Raw genomic sequence first — 18,058 nt, forward strand, 5'->3', positions numbered from 1 at the left:
GGCTTCCCTGGTGGCGCAGTGGTTGAGAGTCCGCCTGCCGATGCAGGGGACACGGGTTCGTGCCCCGGTCCAGGAAGATCCCACATGCCGCGGAGCGGCTGGGTCCGTGAGCTATGGCCACTGAGCCTGCGCGTCTGGAGCCTGTGCTTCGCAACGGGAGAGGCCACAACAGTGAGAGGCCTGCGTACCGCAAAAAAAATAGTGGATTAAATGACTAACCACCAGATGTAGGTAAGCAGGTGCTAACTTGTTATTTTTAAAATGGAAGCACATAGCTGTATGAGATATGTTGAGACATATATTAATAAATCCTATATTATGACATAGAAGTAACCATTAGAGCAAGCATATATTAATTAAAAAGTAAATATCTATATTTAAATGAAATAAAACCTTGCCTGAATTTCCTTTAAAAAAAATTCTTCTGGATTTGAGTTATTGTTATGTAATATGTGCCTAATAATGTCACACTTCTCTCTCTTATTCTTTCCTTACCTTAGTTTTTTGACGAAACCCATTCTACTGGCATAGCTTAGCTTTCTGATCTCAAGCTGGTCATTACAAGTCACTGTTTTTCCTAAAAGTAAAGAGCAGTAGTTTGGGCTAAAGGGCCTCCTTCCTTAGTGTGTATTACACATATAACATGTAAATTGTTATAAATATTTAAAGAAAGCATTTAGCCCCCAGCCTACAAAAGATAGCATCTCAAATATGTATTTGCAGATGAGTTTTTTGAAACTTAGAACATGCTTTTCCATAGTAACAGTGAGGTAAATAATGGATTAGTTCCTGGACTAATCTACAAATGTTATTTGATTTATGATGTCATTCAAATAATGTGCATGTACAATTAAAAATATAACTGAGGTGGGACTTCCCTGTGGCACAGTGGTTAAGAGTCCACCTGCCAATGCAGAGGACACAGGTTCGAGCCCTGGTCCAGGAGGATCCCACATGCCACGGCGCAACTAAGCCCGTGCGTCACAACTACTGAGCCTGCACTTTAGAGCCACGTGCCACAGCTACTGAAGCCCATGCACCACAACTACTGGAGCCCGCACACCTAGAGCCTGTGCTCCACAACAAGAGAAGCCACCACAATGAGGAGCTTGCTCGCTGCAACTGGAGAAAGCCCACACGCAGCAATGAGGATCCAACGCAGCCAAAGATAAATAAATAAATAAATTAATTAATTAAAACAAAAAAATATATATATGTATATATATAACTGAGGGACTTCCCTGGTGGTCCAGTGGTTAGAACTCTGTGCTTCCAATGCAGGGGGTGTGGATTGGATCCCTGGTGGAGAACTAAGGTCCCACATGCCATGCCATGGGGCCTATGTACATATATATAAAAATATACCTGAAATCAATACTTCTGCAATATTTTACAATTTAAAAAACAAGAAGGAAAACCCCTTGGTATTGAATGAATAATTTTTCATGAATGCTGGTAGTTAAAGAAAGGCAGGTTTTAAGGGTCAAGGAGAAAAGTTGGATGAAAGTTTTGGATTTCCAGAGTGGGAAGCAGCGCCCCATACTGGAACCCGAGCCACAGGAAAAACCTGCGCCCTTACACCTGTATAGATCTAAATATCCTCCCAATCAGAAAAAGTTAATAAAAACCCTATAATTTGGAAAAACATAGATAGATAGATAATAGATAGGAAAAAAATCCCACATTGCCAATCTGCTTACACACCCCTGTCAATCAGCCCTCATAAACTGTCACAGCCAGTTGGGGGGTGGGAGGAAGGGCAGGGGTCAGCAGCCACGCTGTAGGGGCCAGGGGTTGATTGGAAATGACTGCTCTGTGTTGCAGAGATGAGAGGTCGTAAATAAGCAACAGCTTGTCTTTGTTTAAAATGTTAATACTGTATTCTGTTCATCATGGATTTTTTGCATTAATTTTTTTTTTTTTAACATCTTTATAAAAAATATGGAACGCTTCACGAATTTGCGTGTCATCCTTGCGCAGGGGCCATGCTAATCTTCTCTGTATCGTTCCAATTTTAGTATATGTGCTGCCGAAGCGAGCACTGCATTAATTTTTATTTTAATTAAAAATTTTTTATATTTAAAAATATTGCATCAAAAAATATTGCATCAAGATTATTTATCATTTTAATTTGTTTTGATTACTGAGGGTTTGTTTGTTCATTTTTGGTGCCCCCCTTCTTCCCCACTTACGCCTCATCCCAATCGGGCACTGGCTGGTGGGAAGCAATGAGAAAGGAAACTGCACAAGGGTCTCCCCAGGTTAAGCTTTTCTTCCTTTTTTTCTTTTTCTCTCTGTGTCTCCCTCTCCCAACATTTTTTCCTTCTTCCCTCTCTCCCTCTCCCCACCCCCACCTTTCCCTCCCTACCTTTCTTTTTTGTTGTTGTTGTTTTTGTTTTTGTTTTTTTTGCGGTACGCGGGTCTTTCACTGTTGTGGCCTCTCCCGTTGCGGAGCACAGGCTCCGGACGCACAGGCTCAGCGGCCATGGCTCAGGGGCCCAGCCGCTCCGCGGCATGTGGGATCTTCCCGGACCGGGGCACGAACCCATGTCCCCTGCATCGACAAGCGGACTTTCAGCCACTGCGCCACCAGGGAAGCCCCCTACCTTTCTTTTTAATTTTTTTTAATACCTTTCTTACTCTGGGTCTCCAGCCCATCAGCTTTCCCCTAGCTGTTACTGAAGGCTCTGCCCTGGCCCGGAGCTAACTGGCTTCTGGGGGACTGGGAGCTGGGGAGGGCTCAGTATTTCTGAGAGGAAGAGGCCTAATCGATTTGCACAGGTTTAAAAACACTTAATTTTTAAAAATCCTCTACATTTCAGAGCCTTGGAGCCAAGTTTGGTTTGCCCAGCCCTAGTAACTGCTAGCCTTTTGTATATGATAAAGACAATTGGAAGATTAAGAAAAACTTATGGAGTAACTGGGTGAGGAGAAGGAAAAAAAAAGATTTTTTAAAACGGATACGTGTAAACTGGAGAAAGATCGCCTGAAGTGGAATCACCGTGGCTGAGTGGCAACGTCCAAAGAAAATTGAGGTGAGTGTGTGGTGGAGGAGGTTGGGGCATTCTCTTGAGGAAAAAAAGACGTTTGGAGGGAGGAAAAGTCGAGTTGGCCAGTTCTCCACCCTGGCCACCTAGTGGTGCTGTCGGTACAAGGCTGGCTGCTTTCCGGAATGAAAGACTAGGTGGGGATCTGGCATCCTGGAACAGAGATGGGGAGAGGGACTCTCAGAGTGGGCCACACAGTTTGTGGGTATAAGAAATTTACAAGTCAGGTTTTTGTAAGTTGTGTTTATTTGTATTTACAGACCCACAATATACACATATTTTAAAGTAATAGTAAATTGCAGGAGACGGTTTCAAACAGTTCTAAAGCTACTGTAATACTTTTAGTACTCTGGAGAGTGCTACGCTTCAGCATGAAAAAGGATGGGTTTTCGGGCTAGACCATTTTACTCTGACAGAGTAAGAAACCTTAGGACAATGTTAAAGAAGATTATGGGAGCATTTTAATCCATTTCACAGAAATTAACAATGGCACGTTGTACAGCGGTAGCATTATTTTTAGTCACCGGCCTGAGCACTTCTTTAGTGGACTAATTGTTCTCATTGTAAACTGACTGTGAGGGGCTACTGGGAAGAGATGCAGATTGTGCTGAAGACCACAGGAGGAAGACACTCACTTCAGCCTCTGCTTTCAGGGATGCATGTTTCCTGTCAGAGAGGAAGTTCTTTCACATGGCTTAGAGTACCATTCTGGGTACCAAGAAACAAAATTCCTGTCCATGTACAAGAGAACACTGTGCTGAGTTAATGGACCCACTGTATGTCAGGGAAAAGGGTGCTCATAGCACCTGGGTGCTCATTGTGTGGAGACATGGTTAAGAGCACAGATCCTAGAATCAATACCAGTGGGTTTAAATTCTAATTGTGACACTTTATACTCTAAAAAATGTGGGGCAATCCTCAGTTTTCTCATCTAAAATTGGGGGAATAAATATCTATGTCACAGAATTAAGTGAGATAATATATAGGAAGTGCTTGGTTAGAACAGATCAAAAAATGGTAGCCGTATTAGGTGGCAATGCCTAATGAAAGAACAGAGGACCAGGAACAGGCGTGGTAAGTCTTTGGTGTGACATTATCTCCCAACTCTTAATTTATATCAAGAAGGAAAATGGTCAAGTAGGTTTAAAGTACAGACATCAGAGCTTTTCTGCTTTGGTTTAAATCCTGGTTCCACCACTTTTTTCTTGTGTGGCCTTGGGCAAATTGTTTAATGCTTCTGACTACAGAACTGTTATGAGTAAATACAGGTAAACCATGTGTTTGCCTTAGTATTATTGTCATTTGTTTTCTACCTTTAGCCAGAAGACCTGGACTAAATGTGTGACTAGTTGCCTCACCATGGAACCTGTTTATGCTATAAATACAAATCTATTCTTTATAAAGAGAACATGAAATCACTCTTTTTGAAAATCATATTATTATTTCATAATATATTAAAAATCAAAAATAAAGGATAAAATTGGTGTCCCCCATTTTATTGGGCACCAAATCATCACTTCAAGTCATTTCTGGAATTTTCCCTTAAAACATTCAGACTCAAGAAATTAAAACAAACAATCATACAAATGCAAATAACAACAGAGAAAACATCTAGTCTGTAGAAGCATAATTTTATTTTTTGCTTATACGGGAAATAGTGTCTTTCCATTTTCCCTGCGTCTACAGATATGCCAAGGATTCCTACAGTTTTAGACAAAGGGTCCTCTTTAGGTATAGCGTTCAGTGTAATTTTATACTTTCATAGGCTAAGCCATTCTGTCACAGGAACACCTTGCAATTAGATTTCTTTACCTGCTTGTGAAATGTCTCTTTTAACCTGTCATTGCTTTCCAGTGGTTTTAAGATATGGACCTATACATATGGAATCACTCAGCATTCCTCAGCGTTCTATCTGTAGTTCACAGTTTTGATTCATAGCACATAAGGCCAGGATGCGAGGAGTCTAGTATCAGAGTCAGGGGCACAGAATTTAAGTCTAGAAAATTGTGACTGGGGCATTTGGCATTTCTGAGCAGAAATTCCCGGGACTCCAAAATTGTCTTAAATCAATGAGAACTTGTGAAATTTGGAAGTATGACCATCTTGCTCCACATACTTCCTAATTAACTCATCAGTTTTGAATTTTACTCTTTCTTGAAGGCAATAGAAATAAAATATAACACTAGGATTTACACCATCAGCTTCATTGTGAAAACTGAGTACAAGTAAACAAATAGCACACTAATAGGCAATAATAGTATGATGTAAATAAAGACCACAGATGCATGTAAAGGTGCAAAGGAGACCAGATGCCATGTGCTTGCAGTTCTGCTTACTGTCAGCAGACAGCACTCTGAGCATGTGGAAGTGTCAAGTTAAAGAACTCCAGGAAGAAGGAAGGCATGGGATTTCAGAATCGTACTCTAGCTTGTATTGGACCGAAGATGATGTCACATGCCTGGTGATTAACAAACTAGAGTCACTTACCTATTACTGATTTATCCTAAATATAATAACTAATTTAAATGTAAGCCTAATAATGAATAAAGAATGAGGCCAAACAGACAGATTTTATGCTCTTTATGCAGATACAATTATCAGTGTGTCCTCATTAAATAAAATCTGGGGAGTTTAGTAGTCTTTGAGCAGCTTTATTATCTTCTACTATTTGCTAGTTTAGTAATCTTGGGAAAGTTACTTAAACTCTCTAAGATTCAGTTCCCTCGTGATTAAGTGGGAATAATGATGGTACCTTCTCATTGTCATGGAGTTGGGAGGATCAGCATGGAGTCTGGCACAGAGCAGGCACTGACATGGTAGCTGTTGCTGTTACTATTACTACTTGACTTTTATCTAAAGCCTCCCCTGCCCTGCCTTGTAGGAAATAGGCAGGGATATAAGGAAATAAATAAATAATCAGAATACATGGATTTCATGTGAATGTATTTTCAAAACTATTATTCTTATTCTACTTTTTGTTTAGAAAATTCTTAAACAAAAATGAACCTCCATATAGCCATCACTCAGCTTAATCAGTTATCAACATTTTTATCAATTTTGGTTTTTTTGTCTCCAGCATTATTTTTCTGGAATATTTTAAAGCAAGGAAATTAAATCATTCCACCTGCAAATACTTTAGCATTCATCTTTTTTTTTTTTTAAGGTAGATTTTCTTTTTTTTTTAATTCATTCACTTATTTATTTATTTATTTTTGCTGCATTGGGTCTTTGTTGCTGCGCCGAGCAGGGGCTACTCTTCTTTGCGGTGGTTTCTCTTGTTGTGGAGCACGGGCTCTAGGCGCACGGGCTTCAGTAGTTGTGGCTTGTGGGCTCTAGAGCGCAGGCTCAGTAGTTGTGGTGCATGGGCTTAGTTGCTCTGTGGCATGTGGGGTCTTCCGGGGACCAGGGCTCGAACCCATGTCCTCTGCATTGGCAGGCGGATTCTTAACCACTGTGCCACCAGGGAAGCCCCCTAGTATTCATCTTTAACCATAAGATTGTTTTCAAAACATAATCATTGTGCAAAATTGAAAATGAATTTTTAAGGTCATCTAATACAATATTTAAATGTCCATACTTGTCTAAGAAATGTCATTTTACAGTTGTTACCAGGTGTTAGGGAGTGGGGGAAATGGGGAAATGTTGGTCAGAGGGTACAAAATTTCAGGTATGCAGGATGAATAAATTCTGGAGCTCTAATGTGCAGCAGGGTGACTATAGTTAACAATATTGTATTGCATACTTGAAATTTGCTGAGTAGATCTTAATTGTTGTCACACACAAAGGTTAACTGTGAAGGGACTGATATGTTAATTAGCTTGCTTGTGGTAGACATTTCACAATGTATACATATATCAAAACATCACCATGTACATCTTAATTACATGCAAATTTTTTGGTCAATTATACCTCAGTAAAGCTGGGGGGAAAAAAAGAAACATTGTTTTACAGTTAGTTTATTCAAATCAGGATCCAGACAAGGTCTACATATTGCATTTGTTTGTCATGTCTCCTGACTGTTTCTTTTTTTTTTGCCATCAATATTTTAAGAGAAATCAGGTTATTTGTCCTTTCTGATTTAGCTGTTTGCTTCCTTGTGGTATTATTTAATTTTTCTGTCCTCTGTATTTCTCGTAATTTGGTTTTAGATGTAGATATTTAATTAGATTCGGGTTAAACTTTTTTCCTTAGTCAAAAATACTTCTCAGGTGTAAGTCAGACAGGGAAAGAGAAATATCACATGATATCCCTTATGTGTGGAATCTAAAAAGAAATGATACGAATGAACATATTTACAAAACAGAAACAGACTTGCAGACTTAGAGAGCGAACTTATGGTTACCGGGCGGAAGGATCGGGGGAAAGGGTAGTCAGGGAGCTTGGGATCGACATGTACACATTGCTATATTTAAAATGGATAACCAGCAAGGACCTACTGTATAGCACAGGGAACTCTGCTCAATGTCATGTGGCAGCCTGGATGGAAGGGGAATTTGGGGGAGAATGGATACATGTGTATGTATGGTAGAGTCCCTTTGCTGTGCACCTGAAACTATCACAACACTGTTAACCGGCTATACTCCAATATAAATTAAAAAGTTAAAAAAAAATACTTCACAGGTAATGCTGTGCAATTTTTGTTGTATCACATCAGAAGGCATATACTGTCTGGATGTCCCAAATTTAGTGAGGCTAAAATTGATCATAGGACTCAGATGGTGTCAACCTGACCCTTCATTGCAGAATTCCTTATCAATCTTTCACCTAATCATTTTAGCATCCATTGATGATTGTTGCTTAGAACTATTATTGCATTAGGGATTGCATAATAGTGAATTTTCTACTTCTGTCATTTCTTCTGCACTTATTAGCTGGAATTCTTCCATGAAGAAGAATTTCCCCCTCATTAACTACTTGATAACCCTGGAAAAATAATTTGTATAGAAAAGACAAAATAAATACTTGATTTTTCCCTTTTATTTATCAATATTCTGAGTAATGAATTGCTGCACTAGAAACCTCCAAGTGGTCATTTTTATTTAGAATCACTATGAAGTTATGGATTTTATGTATTTGGTGTGTTTCAATCCATTGCAGTCATTATTCTTTTTGGTGTTCAAATTGTCCCATGTTAAGGCAAATGGGAGTCCTTTCAAGTTGGTTCCCGTGTCCTTTTTTTTTTTTTTTTTGGCGGTACGCGGGCCTCTCACTGTTGTGGCCTCTCCCGTTGCGGAGCACAGGCTCCGGACGCGCAGGCCCAGCGGCCATGGCTCACGGGCCCAGCTGCTGCGCGGCACGTGGGATCTTCCCGGACCGGGGCACGAACCCGTGTCCCCTGCATCGGCAGGCGGACTCTCAACCACTGCGCCGCCAGGGAAGCCCCCGTGTACTTTTTGACGTGACTCCACTGATTTAAGATGAGCCTTGGACAAATTCTTGATAACTTTCTAGATTTCATCCTCCACACATTCAGCCACCACTTCTCCATGGATCCTTGATTCTTTTTAATGGAAAATGGTATTTAGAGATCGCAGATTGAGCACCAGGATTGCTCATTTCTGTTGAGTTGTCATTGTTTCTAATATATCTTTTTGGTTGACAGAGTTTGTTTCTTTTTTTTTTTTTAGGGAAAAAATCATAATCAAAATCAAAATATGTATACCAATATTTCCAAATCAAATTTAAGATCATATAATTATTTTAGATCATATAATTTTTACTTGATTTCTTCAATCTGATATTTATGTTTATTTTCTCTTAAGCTGAAAAGTTTGGTTTCTAATGACATTAGCATAATTACTTGTCTAATCCTAAAATACACCAATAACAGTTTCAAAATAGTAGTAGTAATATTACTACTATTAGTAAAACTAATGACTACACTTTATTTCCCCACATTTCTTTGCCACAAAATGTAACACACAAAAAAGCATTTTGCTTTTTTTGCTTAACAATATATTTTGGGGCTTCTCTGGTGGTGCAGTGGTTAAGAATCCGCCTGCCAATGCAGGAGATAGGGGTTCGAGCAACTGGGCCCATGCGCCACAACTACTGAGCCTGTGCTCTAGAGCCCACGAGCCACAACTACTGAAGCCCATGTGCCTAGGGCCCGTGCTCCGCAACAAGAGACGCCACCACAATGAGAGGCCTGCACACCGCAATGAAGAGCCCCTGCTCTCTGCAACTAGAGAAAGCCCACGTGCAACAACAAAGACCCAGCGCAGCCAAAAATTATTTAATTAATTTTAAAAAAGAGAAAAGAATCAAAATAAAATAAAATAAAAATTTTAAAAAACAAAAAAATATATTTTGATGACCACTGCATGTCATTATATAGTTTTTTTTTCAACTTTTTATACTGCTTTGGACTTTTAAAAAATTTTTTATTGGAATATAGTTGCTTTACAATGTTGTGTTAGTTTCTTCTCTACAAAGAAGGGAATCAGCTACATGTATACATATATCCCCTCCCTCTTGGACCTCCCTCCCACCCTTCCTCAAGCCTCCCTCCCCAAGCCCACCTATCTAGGTCATCACAGAGCACCGAGCGGAGCTCCCTGTGCTATACAGCATGTTCCCACTAGCTATCCAGTTTACATATGGTAGTGTATATATGTCAGTCCTAATCTCCCAATTCGTCCCACCCTCCCCTTCCTGCCCCCATGTCCACACATCCGTTCTCTATGCCTGCGTCTCTATTCCTGTCCTGCAAATAGGTTCACCTGTACCATTTTTCTAGATTCCACGTATCTGTGTTAATATACGATATTTGTTTTTCTCTTTCTGACTTATTTCACTCTGTATGACAGACTCTAGGTCCATCCACATCTCTACAAATGACCCAATTTCATTCCTTTTTATGACTGAGTAATATTCCATAGTATATTTACACCACATCTTCTTTATCCATTACTCTATTGACATTTAGGTTGCTTCCATGTCCTGGCTATTGTAAATAGAGCTGCAATGAACATTGGGGTACGTGACTCTTTTTGAATTATGGTTTTCTCAGGGTATATGCCCAATAGTGGAATTGCTGGGTCATATGATAGTACTATTTTTAGTTTTCTAAGGAACCTCCATACTGTTCTCCATAGTGGCTCTATCAATTTACATTCCCACCAACAGAGCAAGAGGTTTCCCTTTTCTTCACACCCTCTCCAGCATTTTTTGTTTGTCGATTTTTTGATGATGGCCATTCTGACTGGTGTGAGGTAATACCTCATTGCAGTTTTGATTTGCATTTCTCTAATAATTAGTGACATTAAGCATCTTTTCATGTGCCTCTTGGCCATCTGTATGTCTTCTTTGGTGAAATGTCTATTTAGGTCTTCTGCCCATTTTTGGATTGGGTTGTTTGTTTTTTTGACATTGAGCTCCATGAGCTGTTTGTATATTTTGGAGATTAATCCTTTTTCAGTTGCTTCATTTGCAAATATTTTCTCCCATTCTGAGGGTTGCCCTTTCATCTTGTTTATGGTTTCCTTTGCTGTGCAAAAGCTTTTAAGTTTCATTAGGTCCCATTTGTTTGTTTTTATTTTCATTACTCTAGGAAGTGGGTCAAAAGATCTTGCTGTGATTTGTGTTAGAGTGTTTTTCCTATGTTTTCCTCTAAGAGTTTTATAGTGTCCAGTCATACATTTAGGTCTTTAATCCATTTTGAGTTTATTTTTGTGTATGGTGTTAGGGAGTGTTCTAATTTCATTCTTTTACATGTAGTTGCCCAGTTTTCCCAACACCACTTATTGAAGAGACTGTCTTTTCCCCATTGTATATTCTTGCCTCCTTTATCATAGATTAGGTGACCATATGTGCGTGGGTTTATCTCTGGGCTTTCTATCCTGTACCATTGATCTATATTTCTGTCTTTGTGCCAGTACCATAGTGTCTTGATTACTGTAGCTTTGTAGTATAATTTGAAGTTGGGAAGCCTGATTCCTCCAGCTCTGTTTTGTTTTTCTCAAGGTTCCTTTTGCTATTTGCGGTCTTTTGTGTTTCCATACAAACTGTAAAATTTTTGTTCTAATTCTGTGAAGAATGCCATTGGTAGTTTGATAGGGATCACATTGAATCTGTAGATTGCTTTGGGTAGTAGAGTCATTTTGACAATATTGATTCTTCCAATCTAAGACCATGGTATATCTCTCCATCTGTTTGTATCATCTTTGATTCCTATCATCAGTGTCTTATAGTTTTCTGAGTACAGATCTTTTACCTCCTTAGGTAGGTTTATTCCTAGGTATTTTATTCTTTTTCTTGCAATGGTGAATGAGATTGTTTCCTTAATTTCTCTTTCTGATCTTTCAATGTTAATGTATATGAATGCAAGGGATTTCTGTGCATTAATTTTGTGTCATGCAACTTTACCAAATTCATTGATTAGCTCTAATAGTTTTCTGGTGGCATCTTTAAGATTTTCTATGTATAGTATCATATCATCTGCAAATAGTGACAGTTTTACTTCTTCTTTTCCAGTTTGTATTCCTTTTATTTCTTTTTCTTCTCTGATTGCCATGGCTAGGACTTCCAAAACTATGTTGATTAAGAGTGGCGAGAGTGGACATCCTTGTCTTGTTCCTGATCTTAGAGGAAATGCTTTCAGTTTTTCACCATTGAGAATGATGTTTTTTGTGGGTTTGTCATATATGGCCTTTATTACGTTGAGGTAGGTTCCCTCTGTGCCCACTTTCTGCAGAGATTTTTTTATCATAAATGGGTGTTGAATTTTGTCAAAAGCTTTTCCTGCATCTATTGAGATGATCATATTGTTTTATTCTTCAATTTGTTAATATGGTGTATCACATTGATCGATTTGTGTATATTGAAGAATCCTTGCATCCCTGGCATAAATCCCACTTGATCATGGTGTATGATCCTTTTAATATGTTGTTGCATTCTGTTTGCTAGAATTTTGTTGAGGATATTTGCGTCTATGTTCATCAGTGACATTAGTCTGTAATTTTCTTTTTTTGTAATATCTTTGTCTGTTTTTCACTTAAAAGTATATATTGATGATCACTGCATGTCATTATATAGAGTGGTGGTTTTTTTTACACCTGCACTCCATTGGATGTAGGTGGATTATTTTTAATGTTTCTGACACAGACTTCACATTATTTTTCATGTTAATATCTGTTGAATGTTTATGATTATCTACATATTCTAGAAAGGTTATAATTAGACCAAAATTCCTAATAATCTGGCTAAATCAAATAAAGACAGAATGCAAGATTAGAAAAAGTGCAAACTCTCAACTAAACTTAGCTGTTTGAATAGACACCAATTGAGAAAGGAAAAAAGACTCCAAAATTGTAGGGTGGGAGTATCTAGCCTGAAAATATTAATAACCTATAATTTTACTGCTAATTTAAAAAAAATGGCTACCATTTGTCAACACAGATTCCTTGGAAACAGAACCTCAAGCAAAAGCTTACATGCAGGTCTCCCTTGGTGTCACAGTGGTTAAGAATCCGCCTGCCAGTGCAGGGGACACAGGTTCGAGCCCTGGTCCGGGAAGATCCCACACGCCGCGGACCAACTAAGCCCGTGCGCCACTACTACTGAGCCTGCGCTCTAGAGCCCGTGAGCCACAACTACTGAGCCCGCATGCCTAGAGCCCGTGCTCCGCAAGAGAAGCCACCACAGTGAGAAGCCCGCCCACTCAATGAAGAGCAGCCCCCGCTCACCGCAACTAGAGAAAAGCCCACAAAGACCCAACGCAGCCAAAAATAAATAAATTTATAAAAATTTTAAAAAAAAAGCTTAAATGCAAACACTTCATTTTGAGGGGGAAGGGTCATAGCAATCCCAGGGAAGCAGAAATGAGAGGGAAAGGGAAGTAAAGGAGGGAAGAAAGGAGAGCATAAATGGAGCATGTTTCTGAGCTGGCTTCAGCTCCACAACAAACATCGCTGGTTTCATAGTGGAAGTCCTTCCGTGGGACTTCCTGCATTCCTCGATTGTGTCACCTGACCCTTGCAGGTAGTTGCTAGAGAAGCCAGAGCTTCTGTTGGTCCATTCAGACTGGTGGCAAGACACAGGGGTCTCTCCTTGTCAGCTTCTGGTGTGAGGGATCTTTGGTCTATGAGTAAGAGTGGCCATGCTTCAAGACAGCATAGTGGGTTTCTCCCATTAAGAAGCCAACCAGGCCCTGAGGCAGGTCCAGCCAACCTGGAGTGGCACATGAACTGGGTCTGATTCACAATTCAAAATGAAATCATCGAAGTCTTCTGTCCTTATTTAGAAATCTTTGGTAACAAAAATTGTTTATCACATACAGCTAGAAAATATCTTAAGTCATTTCCTTGACTTTAAACAAGACCATAAATTATTTTATTTTTGAAAATTCTGAAGGGTATTTCACAATTTCCCTCAGTAGCCCATTCTAGTATCTAAACATACCGTTTTAAACTTTAAAAAAATCAAACTATTCTGTTTTAGCAACTTGAGACTTAGGTCAATTACCCCTAGGCTAATAAAAATGCTAATCTTTTAAAAATTCTGAAACTTACAATAATTAGAGGGTGATAAAGAACAACTGTCTCAAACCTGGTCTGGGGTATAACTTTTGTATAACAAAATTCACAGTCTTTTAGGAAGAAATCAGCATTTCTGATAAAATGTATTATAATCAAATTATGTTCAATTCTAATGGAATTAAACATTTTGAGAAGCTAGCTTCTCTCACTCTCTGTTGATTATCAAGTTTAATCGTTTAACAAAATATTTTTTTGTATTAGTGTTAACTAGTCTGTTTGTTGTTGCTGTTGTGTTTACTAAATGTCTCTAATTGGAATGAATCTTTGAATTGACTTGTTTTAGGTCTCTTGTGGCAATTTTGAAATGAAACTTCATACATGCTTATAATTAAATTATCTGAAAGGTTTTTCTTGTAAGGTTCAGATATCAAATATATATAAATATTGTTGTGATAATAGACATGACTTATTTTTTCCTTAATGATTGTGTGTGTGTGTTTATATGTGTCTTATTTTCCATCTCACTCTAATTAGCACATTATAGTGACAATGACCTTAGGAGTCTATGAGAGAGAAAAGTTCTATTCAAAGACTGCAAACTAGCTTGAGGTAGTTCCTTGACATGTCATGGTATTAATATAGTAAACGTTAATTACATTTATGTGGAAGAAAGGAGGCAGGGAGAGGGGAGGAGAGAGGGAGAGAAGGAGCTATTTCATGCAAACTTCTCTCTCTCCACCATTGTGTAACATTGTTACCTGTTTAGTAATAAGAACAACACAGGTGCTCACTAGATAGTATTTGAATTGGTGAATGAATGAGTACCCGTTGGGACTGTTAGTTACACTATTGCTTAAAGGCAAAGAGATGGAGTAGATATCTAGCTTTCTTCCTGTTTTAGGGTTCTGTGGTTTCTTTGACTACTAAAAGTTGGCTAGGTTGCAAATTTATTTTGAAGTCTTAAAAATAAAATACTTTCAGATGAAGGGCAGGGGGGAAATACTCCTCAACATATCCACTTTAGCACCAGGAAAGCCTAATAAATATTATCAATAATATGGATAAGCAATGTAAATTCATAAAAACCGTGAATACCAGTAGCACAAACTTGTGACTGGAATAAGAACTTTAATTGTGCCAAATTTTATTCTTTCCCAATATTAGCTGTCCTGGTTTCAGTTGCGCACATATGAATGCAGGCGGCCGCCTTTCTGATGTGTAGTTTCTTGCGATGAAGAAAAACTGCTGAAGTCATGAGGCTGCTCCAAGCAGAGCCCTCATGTGAGTCATATGAAAGCTCCAGCATTGCTGACCTCTGGCAAAAAGGGAGTGAACAAGGAAGGAGAGGCAGAGGGTGAGAGGTTCAAGTGCCGGGTTTTCTCCTTGAACCTAGAAGATTATGGGCCAAGAGCTGTGTGCAAAGACTCTGCAGCCTGGATGCAGCTGCCATTGCTGTTGGGAGGGAGGAGATGCACACAGCCGTCAGAGGAGTGCTCCGGTGATGATGGAGGCTGCGATCAAGGTATTTGTATTCCAGGAGCAGCATCCTCCTCTATCCATAAACAGAGGAGTTCAGAGGCTCCCTTTCTGTAGCAGGGTCTGGTTTTCCTGCACTAGGTCTAAATCAATAAAAAGAAAATTCTATTAAAGTCACAGAGAATTTGTGATTGTCGTTATCAAATTTGGAGATTTTCTTTTAAGCCAAAAGGGAAAAATAATCCTATGCTTTGGGCTGCATGAAACTCACTTGACTTGAAGTCGAGAAAGTTATTCTCTTGAAATCTCTGAAGTACTAAATTAGAGAGCTGAACCTCAAAAAGCAAGCTGCAGTAATGGTACCCTACGGATTAAAAATTTCAGTAATTAGTTCATGTTTATTAGCAATGTTATACTAGAAAATTTTTCCCCTAAAAAGAGAAATTAAGGGGACATGAAAAAAAAAGAGTGTAGGTTTAACAGAGAAAAATTTGAAACCACCCATCAAAGAAATTTAGGTTAACCTAAGTGTTTAAAGATATATTTTTAGGTGAAGAGAAAATGTTGTGTTTCAGCAGTTGATATCATTATTTTATTTATTTATTTTTTAAGGAACTGATGTTCAGGAAAGGTGCCTTTTGGGCGTGTAGGAAGCTTAGAAAACATTTGAAGAGTTAACATCAGGCAAATAAAGAAAAAGTGGTTTATGCTAGCCATTGAGTCTTGACTTTGCATAAATTTTATTCCTGCACTTTCCTTTTTCTCTAGCTAACAGACCTAAAAGAAGCATCATGTTCCATGACTTCATTTCACCCCAGGGGACTTCAGGCTGTCCGTGCCCGGAAGTTCAAGAGTAAAAGGCCACGGAGTAACAGCGATTCTTTTCAGGAAGAGGATCTGAGTCAGGGTTTTCAGTGGGTGAGTGAGCAGCTGATGTTGATCAAGAATTTAATGTGTGCTTGTCTAGAGAGGCTGGGCCTTATTTCCAGGGCAATTACTGAGCAGACCTTCCCAAGTACATTCTGCAATGCTGTCTAATTTCTCTGGGGGAAAAAAAAGGCAACACTAAAAAATTGCTCTTTTCTTTCCCTCCTCTCACTCCTCCTCATTCCCCTTATGCAGAGGAAGAGCCTCCCCTTTGGGGCAGCCTCATCTTACTTGAACTTGGAGAAGCTGGGTGAAGGTTCTTACGCTACAGTTTACAAGGGGATTAGCCGGTGAGTGACTCATTAGCTGGGAGAGACTAGAGATGAGGATCTCACCCCCAGGATTTGACATTATGAAGCCAGCTGACACAGGACAGAAGTTCGGGACCTATGCAAGACCCCATAGTCAATAGGGAAAGACATGATTATTGAAGTAGCCTTGAAAGAAAACAAACTTCTCCTGCCCCAATTAAAATCAGCCCACTAATTTATCAGCTTTTCCTTTTTTTGATTCAATTCAAATTAAACTTTCTCAACTACTGACCCAAAGAACAATTACTGCTCTTCACCTGGTGGGAAGTACAGTTGATAAGGTGTCTCTACAGATATTTTCATATCCCCCCCATTCAGCCCAAAACACAATGACAGAGGTTTGCAATGGCAGCCTTGGGTTTTCTCCTTCCTTCTTCCACTTGGCCTTTGTAGAAGAAACTGAAGTTGGTTTCTACAAAGTATGACATAGTACGCAAAGAATGATTAATCCTGGGTATTCTACACTTGCAATTCTACAGAAAATGGCTGGAGAATAAAAAGATTGTTAATCCAGAAATCAAGTGCCCATTTTGGCTAATAAAAACTGTTAAACGTATTTGGAAGATTCACGAACTCCACAGCTTTTAGTCAAGGTGGGATGGTCAGAAGGTCTGATTTCTTTAATTTATGTTACTCCAATGGAGAAAAATAATGGCTCAAAGTAGTTAAATGTTAATTTTAAAAATTTAATATAAATACAAGACTATTATTTATCTTAGGACTTGTGTTATAATTTTTACTTGTTAAAGAGGATTTGGGAGGAGATACCATTTTAAATATATTATGTAAAAACAGGATTTAATTCACTTCCATAAACTATCTTAGGTACTAAGAATATAAAAGATTTCCTTCAAAGGATTCAGCCTAGTAATAGAATGAAAAATACATTACAAATATATACCCTGTCCAAGTGCACAGAGATATATGTAACAGTGTATTAACTGCAGCAAGATTTATAATAGAAAACGTAAAAACCTGGTTACAAATATCCATTAATGGAGGACTGGTTAAATTATCACTATATAATGAAATAGCATGCAACCATCTAGAGTATAAGATGTATGAAAAGATGCCCAGTATTTTATGAGAAACAAGCAACTTACAGAACAATATAAGATCTCATTTAGAAAAAAAGCACTGTTCACGTACTGTTCATGTATGTGCCTAGAGGAATCTGGAAAAATATACAAGGGATTATTAAAAGTAGCTACTTCTAGTGGTTGAAACTGGAATGGAGAAAGGTCACTCAAACTTTTCACTTTATTCCTTACCACAAAAGCATTACATTTATAAGCTTAAAACATATAGAGATAGATGTCAAAAAGGCATTTGATAAATTCAACATCAATTTCTAGTTTTTAAAACTCTGAACAAAATAGGATTAGAATGATAATTACTCATTATGTTGTAGAATAATTTCAAATCAATAGTCTACATACTTTTTCTTTGTTAAATACTAGAGACATCACCATTAAGTTAGAGGTAGGGCAAGGCTGCCCACTATTCTCTGTTGTTAAAGATTATCATAAGCATTCTAGCCAATGCAACGAGGAAAAAAAGACTGAGTATAATTTTTGTGGATTATAGAATTGTCTACCTAAAAAAACCCAAAAGAGTCATTTAAGAAACTATTAGAAGTAGTGAGATAGAGCAATAAGGTGATCAGTTACAAAATCAAAATATACTTATCAAAAGTTGTCTTATGTATTAGCAATAACCACTTAATAGAAAATATTATAGGGGAAATTATTCTTAAAAAGCAACAACAAAAAGATCATTACAATCAAAAACGGGCAGGATTGGGACTTCCCTGGTGGCG

The 18,058-nt window shown here is 38.5% G+C and overlaps 1 protein-coding gene and 1 non-coding gene across 6 annotated transcripts in view; one reads left to right on the forward strand and one right to left on the reverse strand.

The window, feature by feature from the left end:
• CDK15 (cyclin dependent kinase 15) overlaps positions 1 to 18,058 on the forward strand; it is a 103,184-nt gene continuing 85,126 nt past the window's right edge. For 2 of the 5 annotated variants that reach the window (XR_007478470.1, XR_007478472.1), the window contains exons 1-4: positions 1 to 3,035; positions 14,690 to 15,047; positions 15,770 to 15,919; positions 16,124 to 16,218. Coding sequence is in view for 2 of the 5 variants with exons in the window: in XM_004262847.3 (XP_004262895.1) it covers positions 14,925 to 15,047; positions 15,770 to 15,919; positions 16,124 to 16,218 (368 nt within the window). In the remaining 3 variants the exon portion in view is untranslated. The remainder of the gene's footprint in view (positions 3,036 to 14,689; positions 15,048 to 15,769; positions 15,920 to 16,123; positions 16,219 to 18,058) is intronic. The other 3 variants (XR_007478471.1, XM_004262847.3, XM_049712367.1) reach the window with 2 other exon arrangements.
• LOC117201918 (U6 spliceosomal RNA) lies at positions 1,936 to 2,042 on the reverse strand. Its single transcript, XR_004484064.1, has one exon. It is a non-coding gene; the product is annotated as a U6 spliceosomal RNA (small nuclear RNA).

Source organism: Orcinus orca, chromosome 7, assembly GCF_937001465.1.
Source record: "Orcinus orca chromosome 7, mOrcOrc1.1, whole genome shotgun sequence".
Lineage (NCBI taxonomy): Eukaryota > Metazoa > Chordata > Mammalia > Artiodactyla > Delphinidae > Orcinus > Orcinus orca.